Source organism: Echinops telfairi, unplaced genomic scaffold (genome assembly GCF_000313985.2).
Source record: "Echinops telfairi isolate 266 unplaced genomic scaffold, ASM31398v2 ScPeMD7_7469;HRSCAF=8507_1, whole genome shotgun sequence".
NCBI classification, from domain to species: Eukaryota; Metazoa; Chordata; class Mammalia; order Afrosoricida; family Tenrecidae; genus Echinops; species Echinops telfairi.
The window spans coordinates 79,216,705-79,229,087 of record NW_022111373.1 but is presented as its reverse complement, the minus strand read 5'-3'; the positions used below and the strand labels follow the sequence as shown (position 1 = coordinate 79,229,087).

General features: G+C 40.4%; 1 protein-coding gene across 1 annotated transcript in view; it reads left to right on the top strand.

The window, feature by feature from the left end:
• FCHO2 (FCH and mu domain containing endocytic adaptor 2) overlaps positions 1-12,383 on the top strand; it is a 107,990-nt gene that overhangs the window by 46,597 nt on the left and 49,010 nt on the right. The window contains exons 8-9 of the mRNA XM_045285227.1: positions 2,822-2,866; positions 11,647-11,719. Coding sequence (XP_045141162.1) covers positions 2,822-2,866; positions 11,647-11,719 — 118 coding nt within the window. The remainder of the gene's footprint in view (positions 1-2,821; positions 2,867-11,646; positions 11,720-12,383) is intronic.

Here is a 12,383-nt window from a genome sequence, read left to right as displayed (position 1 = left end):
TTGAAGATAAACAAGGGCCCATCTAGCTCAGAAGCAACAAAGCCCAAATGGAAGAAGCACACCAGCCTGTATGATCATGAGGTGTTGATGGGATGAGGTATCAGGCATCTAAGACCCAGAATAAAACAATACCCAAGGTGAACGGGGCGGCAGGGGGGGCGGGCATGGAGTGGATACCCAATGTCCATCAGTAGATAATTGGACATCCCCTCACAGAGGGATCACAGGGAAGAGATGAGCCAGTCAGGATGCAGTATAGCATTGATGAAACACACAACTTTCCCCTAGTTCTTTGATGCTTCCTTCACCCCACTATCATGACCTCAATTCTGCCTTACAAATTGGATTAGACCAGAACATGCACACTGCTACAGATAAGAGCCTACAACACAGGGAATTCAGGATAGATAAGCCCCTCAGGGCCAACAAGGAGAGTAGAGATACCAGGAGGATTAGGGGAGGGTGGGGGCAGAAAGGGGGAGCCGATCACAAGGATCAACCTAAAACCCCCTCCCCAGGGGGATGAATAATGGGTGAGGGGCAATGGAGGAAGATGTAAGATATTGAAAAAACAATTTATAATATATCAAAGGTTTGTGAGGGAGAGTGGGTAGGGGAGGGTGGGAGGGGGAAGAAACCGGGAGCAGATATCAGGGGCTCAAATGGGAAGTGAATGCTTTGAAAATGATGGTGACAGATGTGCAAATGTGCTTGACACACTGGAGGAATATATGGATCGTGATAAGAGATGTAAGCGTCCCCAATAAAATAAAAGTATTAAAAAAAAAAGATATAGCATCTGGGGTCTTAAAGGCTTGTAGATAAGTGGCCATCTAGCTGATAAGCGACAAAGCCCACATGAAAGAAGCACACCAGTCTGTGTGATCACAAGATGTCGATAGACTCAGGTATCAGGCATCAAAGAACAAAAAATCATATCATTGTGAATGAGGTGGAGTGTGGAGTGGAGACCCAAAGCCCATCTGTAGGAAACTGGGACCTCCCCTTACAGAATGGTCTTGGGGAGGAGACGAGCCAGTCAGGGTGAAGTATAGCACTGATGAAACATAACTTTCCTGTAGTTCTTTAATGCTTCCTCCACCTCACTATCATGATCCCAATTCTACCTTACAAATCTGGCTAGACCATAGAATGTACACTGGTATAGATCAGAGCTGAAAACACAGGGAATCCAGGACAGATAAGCCCCTAGGACCAATAATGAGAGTAGCGATACCAGGAGGGGAAGGGGAAGGTGGGGGCGGAGAAAGGGGGAACCGATCACAATGATCTATATATAACCCCCTCCCAGGGGGATGGAAAACAGAAACGTGGGTGAAGGGAGGCAATGATCAGTGTAAGACGTGGAAAAAAATTTTATAAATTATCAAGGGTTCATGAGGGTAGGAGGGTGGGAAGGAAGGGGAAAAAATGAGGAGCTGATACCAAGGACTCAAGTAGAAAAATGTTTTGAGAATCACGATGGCAACAAATGTACAAATGTGTTTGACACCATGGATGCATGTATGGATTGTGATAAGAGTTGTACGAGCCCCCAATAAAATGATCTAAGAAAGAAAAGAAACCAGGATTGAATACATTTTAGAATAGGGAAGAAGGGACATTATACTAATATTTGTAGATGGTCCTGCTTGTAGAGGAGTGAGAAAAAGATGCAGCTGTCTCCTGTACAGGGTATAGTCCCCAAACCCTATGTAGGGTAGTGATGCGCCAACATTGACTCGATGACTTGGTTGGGATCACTTTTAGAAAATTCTTCTTGTTAATTTTTTTTTCACAAAAGAGTGATGGGTATGAAGGCTGACCGCCCATATGTAAAACAGGGCCAAACAACAGTGTAATGGAAGATAACATTATTTGACTTGATATTTAACTTTTGGGATATTTTAGTAGCAGAGTAGTAATTCATGCTTTTGTTCCTTTTTCTTTTTACTATGTAGATTATTTGATATTTTGTATGAAACATACCTTATTTTATGATACTTCAGCATAGTTTCAGCAGTCCTGTCATTTGATGACTATTTTAATTCTTTATAACTGATTTCCATGATGTCTTACTTTTTTCCTGTAGTCTTTCCACATATTGAATTGATAATCCTGTAAAATCACTTTGCATGGATGTGTGTGTATATGTATCACTTTTTCCCATGAAAGTCTCATTTTTTCCAGAGTAAACTTCAGACTTCTTGATCTCTTTCTTGTTCAAAGTTTTTCTGCATGAGAATGCATGGACTTTATAATTAGAGAGATCTGGCTTGTAATCCCAGCAGTATCCCTTGGTTTATATGTAATTCATTCAATTGCTTGCTCAGCAAATTTAATTGAAGGCTTTCTGTTTGCTCGGCATTATTCTAGTATTCAGGAGATACAGTAGTTAACCAGACAAAGACTCCAGGTTTACATTTTATAGTATCATCAACACCCAATCCTGGTCTCCTCCCCATGGACACAACCATGAATCCAGCAACTGTCTATTATGCTTGTGTGTCTCATCACATTGATTGCAGGCTTCTTCAAAGCAGAAATGATATATTAAATCGTTGTCTCTCTAATTCTGTGGTTTTACATATGGAGGGATTTGGGTAAATTTTGACCATAAGAAACAACAATTTCTTTCATTATTACTGATAATAAAAATTATTTAATATATTTTTGTGAAAATAAAAATTTATTGCTGGTCTTTTAATTAGCACTATCAGTTAACACTGGAAAGTCATAAATTTTAAAGTGTTATAATGTAATCTGAATTTTTTTCTACCAACTATTTGTTTTCTATTAGAAGTTGTTACTTTTTTTCCAGGCCTTATTGAATTTGAAGAATGTGACCCTGCTAGTGCAGTTGAAGGTAAGTCGACCAGTTGTCATGTCAGCTAATGTCGTCTGTATTGAACAAATAAAGGGGGACTGCCATTCATTGGTGCCAGGCATTCTAGGGAGTGATACAGAAATCAGAAAGTGATTTGAAAGCCCAGTGATTGCGTAATAAATACGTGATAGGTTTTCTAAAAGAACTATTAATGTATAGAATATGTATGTTAAAAAGCTAAATACATTTATTTACTTAAAATATACAGTGAAATTGCTTTCTATCATTCTTAAGCCTTCTAATATTATATGTATGAAACCCATCACTAAAGAAAAATAAATCAAAGAAACTCATCACTACACATTAATGTATAAAGTTTATTCTAAACAAAAACACAAAAACCACTGCCATTGAGTAAACTCCAACTCATAGTCACCCTCTAGATCATGATCCTCAACCTTCCTCATGCCGAGACCCTTAATACAGCTCCTCATGTTGTGGTGACCCCTCCCCTTAAAATTATTTTCATGCTACTTCACAGCTCATTTTGCTACTGTTACGAACCAGGCGACCCCTGTGAAAAGATTGTTCAACCACCAAAGGGGTCGAGACCCACAGGTTGAGAACCACTGCTCTATAGGGTTTCTGAGACTAAAATTTTACAGGAGCAGGCAATTCCATCTTTCCACTGCTGTGCAGCTAGTGGGTTTGTCTGTGCAGCTGTCATTGGGGTTTGCAACCCATTGTTTATCCCATGGTGCCAATAGAGCGTGGTAACGTTTTAGTAGTAAATTAAGATTGTGTAGTAATATTAATTCCCCGAATGAAAATGGGAGATGATTTGGAGGAAGAGGGCACACAACCCTTCTCACTTCTATGAAATAGGTATTTTTTACAGTATGAAAAATCTGAGTGAATTACAATTTTTGTTCACGTGTTATATATCTTACTTTGTCATATACTATAATTGATAGAAATACTTTCAATCCCCACCCCCACCCCTAAGCCCCTTTGCAAGAATTTTAAGAAATGGTTTGAAACCATGTGTGGAATAGTCAAGAGTTATGAGCTTGGGCTATATGAGAGGAGTAAATTATTTAACTTTTCTATACATCAGGCTTCTTTGTTATAAGATGAGGATAGTGAATAATACCTACTCTGAAAATAAAAGTAATCATTGGTTTCAAACCTCGTAACATGCTGCACAATTGAATGTTGTAAGGGGGCAGCTTTGTTTGCTAACATACATTATACAGGACACTTGTCCTTGTGTTCTGTCTGACCTCCTGTGGCTTCCCTATTGCCACGAACGAGGTGAAACAGGCCCCCATGTTCTGTCTACCTTTACCTATTCTGACACCAACGTTTCCTCTCATACCACTCTACATCTATGATGGGTTTGATAGTTCATTGTGGTGGCCACACAGAACTCACAAACAACACACACAATTCAGGGCCTTTATTAGGGAAGTTACTGTTAGATTTCCCCAGGTGGGAAATACCTAGGTCCTTGGCTGAGCAAGAAAGGATTCACACTAAAGCCTGGTTTGTGATCCGAGTGAGTTTTATAAAGGATAGAAGCAGTTTCAGGCGGTACAGTAAATGAAACAAGCCAGAGAGAGAGAGTCTGCAGCCCAGCCGTTTGGGACCGCAGCCTGGCTGCACTGAATTGTGTGTCTGCCTCTGGGAAAGCATGAGCAAGAGAAAAACTTCTGGCTTTTCAGGGCCCCTGTTGGGAGGCGTGGTTGACGGTACTGGTCAACCCCATTAACTGAATTAAATTCACCTGGCCTAGATGGACCAATACAGGTGTACTGCTCACCTAGGTGTATCACCCTTTCCTGGCCAGGAGCTTGAATTTCTGAGCATGCTATGTGGACACGTTTGTCCCTGTTCTAACTACCTAACATTACCACAAGTCAGGGTCAACAAACATTAAGGAAATAGTCATTAGTCTTTTTAGCCAGCAGCCAAATCTCTTTCCAGTTCTCAGCCTCTCAGTCAGGTGGTCCCTTGTTCTTTCCTTGCATAGACCAGAAAGCCAGCCTACCTGTCACTCTATCCTTCAGTTCCATAGTCTCCGGCCAGATAACATAGCCACTGTGTTACTCTTCTGAGTTGCTGTGCTGGTCTGAGATGCAGCTGGTCTCACAGCCTCCACCACGTCATAGAGAAATCTTGAATGTGTTCTCCCTTGGTCCTTTGGGTTTCTTTCTCTATTCTTGCTTCAAAAATGGCTCATCCCAATAACCTGGGTTGTGGTACTGAAAACTGACCAGTCCCCTCTGTTAGTGTTACACATGCCCTGTTTGCATAGTTTCACCGAATAAGTTGGTGGGAATAAGAGAAAATTGGGTAGAAGAGTCATCTGAAGAAATTTCACTCTAGGAAGGGAGTGGTGAGCGAACAATGCAATAGACATGGGAAAAACTAGGGAATTAAAATCAACAATGAGGAGGATGTAGAGATCCAGGGGGTGTTGGACCAACAGCAAGCTAGCTGAGAGGAATTACTAAGAGGCAGAAGAAGGGCAACCATGGTGGTGGAGCAGGAGGAAGGTAAAAGGAAACAGAGGAAAGACCTAGGAAGCAAAGCTATGGATAGAGGTATAAACACAGTTGTGTACATATGTAAATACGTTAATTCATAACAATAGAGGTATTAACGTATGTACATATATTCATATGGCAATACATTGAGGTAGTGGACAGACTTCGGGCCTCTGCTCTAACCCTGCCTCAGTGCAAGAACACTTTGTTCTAACAACCTGGCATTCTGTGATGCTCACCCTCCTGACTTGATCATGGAAGACAAAATGGGTGCACAAGCAAATATGGTGAAGAAAGCTGATGGTGCTGGGCTATCAAAAGATAGTGTCTGGGGTCTTAAAGGCTTGAAGTTAAACAAGCAGCCATCTAGCAGAGAAGCAACAAGCCCACATGGAAGAAGCACACCAGCCTGTGCAATCATGAGGTGTCAGTGGGATCAAGTAACAGACATCAGAAGACCTAAAACAAACAAAACATTGTTGAGAAAGATGGGGGTTGGAGCAGGGACCTTAAACCCATCTGTAGCCAATGGGTCATCCCCTCACAAAAGGGTCACAAGGAAGGAATGAGTCAACCAGGGTGAAGTTTAGTACCAATGAAACACAATATTCCTCTGGTTTCTTGAGACTTCCTCACCCCCCACTATCATGACCCTGCCTTTCACTGTGGGCTAGACCAGAACATGTATACAGGTACAGTTAAGAGCTCAGGACACATGGAATCCAGGTCAGTAAACCCCTCAGGAACAGAAATGGGAGTAGCAATACCAGGAGAGTAAGGGAAAGGTTGGAAGAGATGGGCGCGGAAGGGGGAACCCATCACAATAACCTCCAGCTCCCCCCCACCCACCCACGGGGACAACAAAAGCCCTGGGGGAAGGGAGATAGCAGTTGGTATAAGATATAAAAATAATAATTTATCAAGGGGTCCTGAGGGTGGGAGGGAGCGGAAGGAGGGGGAAAAAAGAGGAGCTGATACCAAGGGCTCAAATAGGAAGTAAATGTTTAGAAAATAATGATGGTAACATATGTACAAATATGTTTGATACAATTGATGTATGGATTGTTATAAGAGCTCCCAATAAAATGATCTTCTAAAATTTAAAAAAAATTTGTTCTCCACTATAGGCCACCTTTTGGCTCTTGTTGCCATGTTTCCTTCATACATGAAGATTTTATTTCACTCCCCTTTCAGTTACATCTTCTACAATTACAAGTTTACAATCACCATTAACCCTGTTGACAGTCACACTTGAATCATAATTTGATCAACATCTTTCCCTACCCCAGACCCCAACCCATCAGGAAAAGAGAAAACTATTCAGTGAGGATGTTCCTGTTTCACTTATTTTAAGAGTGAACACACACATGAAAGCTTGTAAGCTAACAACTTCATGGCCTTATCTTGCTCAATTTTAGATCTCCAATTTCCCATTCTAAGAACCCAGTACTTTGGGGAACATGGGCATATGCAAGATCTTTGATCTGAACAATCTTCATTCCATTTGGAACTTTGATCGTCTGTAAACATAAAGTAAGGCCCCCCACGATGCGGCAATGTATACCAGCTCACAGGGTCAACCTAGTGCTCTTTATGTGGTTGGGTTCGAGTCATCTCAGCCCTAGCCATCATCACTAGGTCAAATGGGCTTCAGTTAGACAATCTGGGCCCTTCGCATATCTCCATCAGCCCTAACCCTCTGTACTAGGTCGTGCCTGTAGACTCAGTATCTGAACATGTCCAAACACAGCCCAGCCCTTCTCTTCATTACTTCCTGTCTCATGATCATGCCGCAAGTGGATCCAGGGTCACACAGCTAGTATACCAGTCTACTTATTGTATCCCTTTAGCTTTCAGTCTTAGGAGGGGATCTTCCTTGATGGACACAGACTTTTCCAGCCTAGGTATGGCCATAGGCAAACTGCTTGCTCAGAATTCAGAAGACCGGATAATCACACCCCACCCCACCCCACTCCACCCCGCACCTCACCCTCATCTCATAGGACTAGCCGTCTTTTTAAATGCAACTATACTAACCCACACAGGTCTGGGTGGGGCTTTTCTAAATCCTTCTGATTTACTTTGGTTTAAAACAAAAGCCTGCCCTTTCTTGAAACTCTTAACTCCCTTTATCAAATCCAGTTGTAAAGACTGAAGTGTGACTTACACGCTCTCTCTGATCATAGTTTACAATAATAATTTTGATCACATTGTGCCTATAACACCAGATAGAAGGGATCAATATATTTTTTGTACAGTCAGCTAAACAAATAATTCTCAACACAATCCTTATTGAGCTATAATTAACTCATTATACAATTCAGTAGTGATTAAGAAGGGTTGTGCCATAATCACCACAATCAGCTTTGGTGCATTTTCTTCCTTCTTCCACCGTTGGTGTTGACCTCCTATTTCCCCCACCTTCCTCTTTCTTGTCCCAGGTAATTGTCATTTCAATTACTGTCTTCATAAATTCTGGCTTCCCTATACAGAAAAAACATGCAACAAGGACAAAGAACAGAGAGAACAACAATAAAAACCCCAGAACCCAGCAACAATGATCATCTAAAACAGTGAAAAACTTTGATCTAAAGGGAAACAAACAATAATAAAAATTTTAGGACAGATTGAAAGTGAGTCCAAAGGGAGATCTAATGGCACTAAAATCCTCTTTACAGTGCTCTATGTCTGATATTGGCCATTCACATTCCTTGTCGGTGGGCACTAGAATTAACAATTCATGTATTAGAGACTAATAAAATGTCCTGTACATCTAAAAAATCCTTTGTACAACAGTGTTTTACCATTAACCATAACAGTGTTACTATCAATAGAATTGCCTAATTCCCATAGCACGATCTATGATGTACCACAACAAAATGATAAAGATGTCTCCAAAAGTGAACCAGGGATAGATAGATACCATAGTTATATGAATGGATTTTGAGTTCTCGCTTGATCGTAGTTCTAATAGAAGAACAATTAGTTCTTGTGGCATGGTACTTGCCCTCATGAGATCACTGATAATATGAGTGCCATAGCAAGAGTGTGGTGAAGAAATCATGTGGTGTCTGAGATCAAGAAAAATAGCATCTGGGGTCATAAAGGCTTGTCTCAAAACAAGCAGCCATCTAATTGAGGAGTCAGCTAAGTCCATACAGAAGAATCACACCAGCCTGTGCCTTCCAAGGTTTGTCAACAATAAGATCCACACTTGGAGGAGGGAATAGTGTCTAAATTCTAAGCACCCATTTTGCAGTGGATGATAATGGAAGCCCCAAATCTATAAACATAGTCCTTTTTAAAGCACACAAATCCAATCCTTTTTGAGCCAGACTATCTCATGCAGATGCATATCGCCTTAGGCCTTTGGTAGGGCATTAGCTAACAAGTCCTGGCCTTTTATCAGCCATTTTGTCTAAACAGCCTAGATTTTGCCCTAGGGAACCAGTGCAGTTTAAGATCCATCTCATTACTTTCAACTACTTCAGGTAAGAATAACCAAAGAAAACCATGTAATAATCAAAAATTTCATCTTCCATGCCCCTTTAGTTTTCTCTTTTATAAGGAATCCCACTCCTGACATCAATTGTAGTAATAATCTCTTTTAATAGAATTAATACTGGATTAGTTCCAAGGAGTTGGAAATTAATGATATCGCATTGTCCAGTTCTTCCATGATCCTATATAGTTCCAGTTTCCTTCCACTCCTGTGTTAGGCCGGGCTGACTAGAGAAACAAATCCAGTGACACTCATATATGTGTAAGAAAGAGCTTTCTATCAAGAAGTAACTATATATCAAGAAAAGATCCCAGTTCAAGTTCATAAGTCCAGTACTAGTTCATAAGATCCTCTTCAGACCCAGACAGTAATGCAGAATGCAGGAAGATCACAGACTGGTGGGTGCAAAGTCACATGGATCCAATGGTGGTGGAAGCATAATAGGGCTCTGGCAGTTCTCGGAGTAGCCAGTGAGCAGGAGGGAGAGAGGCTGGCCTCCAGAGAGCTATACGTATCTCCCTTGCACTTCCAAGGTAGGTAATCAGGCTGCATGCAACCTGATTGACAGGCTAAGCTCCACCCCTACACTTTTATATATCTTCAAGTTGACATGAAATAATGTAACTCTCCAACTCTTCCTTTGGGAATATTCAAAAGTAGATCACTGTGTTTTCCTCTTTAGTCCATTTAGTTTGGAAGCTCTGCTAAAACCTGTTTATCATCATAGCATTGTGCCAAGCTCCACTGACAGGTGATAAGTGAGTATGAGGTGCGTTGGCTTGGAATTAAACCTATAATGGTGACTAAACTCACTCTGCCATAAGGTCAATTCTGACTTAAAGCGAACCTATAGGAGGACAGGGTAGAACTGCCTAGGTGGGTTTCTGAGAGGATAATTCAATGGGATTAGAAAGTTTCATCTTTCTCCCACAGAGTGGCTAGTGGTTTTGAACTGCTGACCTGTGGTTAACAGCCCATTGTGTAACCCCAAAAATGCCAGCTATAAAATAAGATTAACCTAAGTTTATCCCCTAAGATCTCTAACTATTGTAATATTGGGAGAATAAGTAGCTAAGTTTTAAGTACTCACTTCCATCAATAATTTATAGCATGGCCAGCCTTCACATTGTAATTTGTCATGTTTTAAGAGGATGAAGCATTGCCATATTAAGAAAACAAAAATTGTATTTGCTTCTCAGCTCCAGTTATCCATTGATAACATGTTTATTTTGGATGTAACGACACAGGAATGCCAAGTTGCTAAATATCCCTTGTTATACGCTAGTTGGATCTGCCAATAATTAAAAAAATTAAAACAATGCATTTATGTACTATGACTTTTAAAATGTGAACATGATTTGACTTATATTTAAAGCCCCAGAAACTCATAAAGAGCAGGTCTACCCTGTTTCATAAGGTGTCAATGAAGTAGCATCAACTTGGTGGCACTGGTTTTAGGTATTTTGCCTGAGATGACTTAAGGAAGACTTAGGCAAAGGAAAAAGCATTTCAGTGACGAAATGAACCAAGTGAATGTGGCATGGATATCAGGCCTGATCTCTGTCTTCACACAGGGAAGGAAAATTACTCTATGTCCGCATCACCCAATCTGATTACAGTGGGGCCGAGGTCAGACTTGCCTCCACCTTTCATCCCTTCTTCACCCTGTACTGGCAGCAGCATCCCTCCTTCTGTGACAGCGTTTGATGATTCATGCAATAGCCACTCAGAACTCACAAACATTTTCAGATTATGGGGCCTATTAGGGATGTCCATAGGTTATAATTAGGTGAGAAATGCTCAGGATACAATTATCCCGTGAGGACAGTCTCATCTCTGCCATACTTGCAGGGAGGCCTCTCTCTGATTCCTTAGCCTCTTGACTTGGACTGTGCCCTGTGAGGACAATGTGAGAAAGCTTTGTAGAACTGTCAGTACCGAAAAGGCATGCTACTGCTATATGTCCTCACCCTAAGGCACTGGGCTCTAGCTCTGTGGAGCAGTAAGCCCTGCTTTTCAAGTTAAGTGCCCAGAGGTACCCACTCCACAAGTCAGCCTCTTACAGAGAAGCACTCAGCTTTCCTTGCTTTATAAAGTTGGGCTGGGGAGTCCATTGCTCTGCCTGGTGCTTTGCCTTCTGATTTTGCTCCTCCCGATCCTCTGCTGTTCCTCTGGTGTCAAAGCTTTCTTAAGAATCATGGAGGGTCAGTGCACACAGATCTTGGGGTCCAAAAACTGCTCCATCTCTGGCTCTTCTCTCTTCCTGGTAGTTAGATTTTTTTCTCCTGCTTCTTATATGGCTGATATTATACCCAGCCGGATGGTAACCCCAGTTAACTCCCAGTTAACCCAGTCCTGAGCCATCTTCACAATTGCTCCTATGCTTGAGCTCAGTGTTGCAGCCCCTGTGTTAGTCCGTCTTGTTGAGGGCCTTCCTGTTTTTCTCTGCCCCTTCACTTTACCATCCTGTCTACTTTGGAGGGAGTAGCTGCTGAAAACCTTAAGCCTATCTTTGAGACATTGTTCAGTACTGAAGGGCATGGCTAAAAGACCCCTATTAAGTCGCTGCACTTCAAGAAAAATCTAAATGGACTATGAGTATGGCTTAAATATTGGGATTCAGTAGTTGATGCTTTTATTTTCTTTCATCCAAATTTAATTTCAATAATTATGAGTAAATTACTTGTCAGCATACAGGAGATATTCATAAGTTTAATATATTTATCAGGAGAAGTTGATGCGTTTTTAACTATGTGTACTTTTTAAAGGTGTGAAACCACGGAAAAGAAAGACATTTGCACTTCCAGGGATAATTAAAAAGGAAAAGGATGCAGAATCTGTGTAAGTATATTAAATATTGTCAAAATCATTTTTGTTACTGTGAATGATTAAGAATAAAATAAATAAACACATTTTCAGTTTATCTGGCATTATTAGTTATTGTAAAAGTTTCAACATAATAGATGAAAGCTTTCATATCTTGACAATGAAAAATTTTAACTGTATAAAAATAAAGTCAAACAATTTCAATATCCTATTGCCTAAGAGAAAAATATGATCAACTATTTAGTGTAAATTCTTCTAGTTAATGCGAAACATACATGCATACATAAATTGAAAGTGTTAGATGAGAGAAAGTAAAAGTACTATTTGTACTAGGTCATCCTTTTTAGGTAGAATATTTGGTGAATTTATAAGGCATATTTATAATTTTTAAAAACAATAAGAGATTATATACAAAGAGAGTATCTAATTAGCACCTAAGAAATTAATTAGCTAAGCAGAGTTTTCAACGTTGGCTACACATTAGGACTAAAAAATGGGAATGGAAATAAATATGAGTATGTGTAGGCCCCAACTCAGAAGTTTATCATATTCTCTATGAGTAAGGTCCCAGCATATTTTTTCTTTTTAAATAGCCCATGTGATTCCTAATATGCACCCATAATTGAGAATTATTGAACTATAATTAATCAGAAACAAACTTGAATTAAAGGACTCTTTC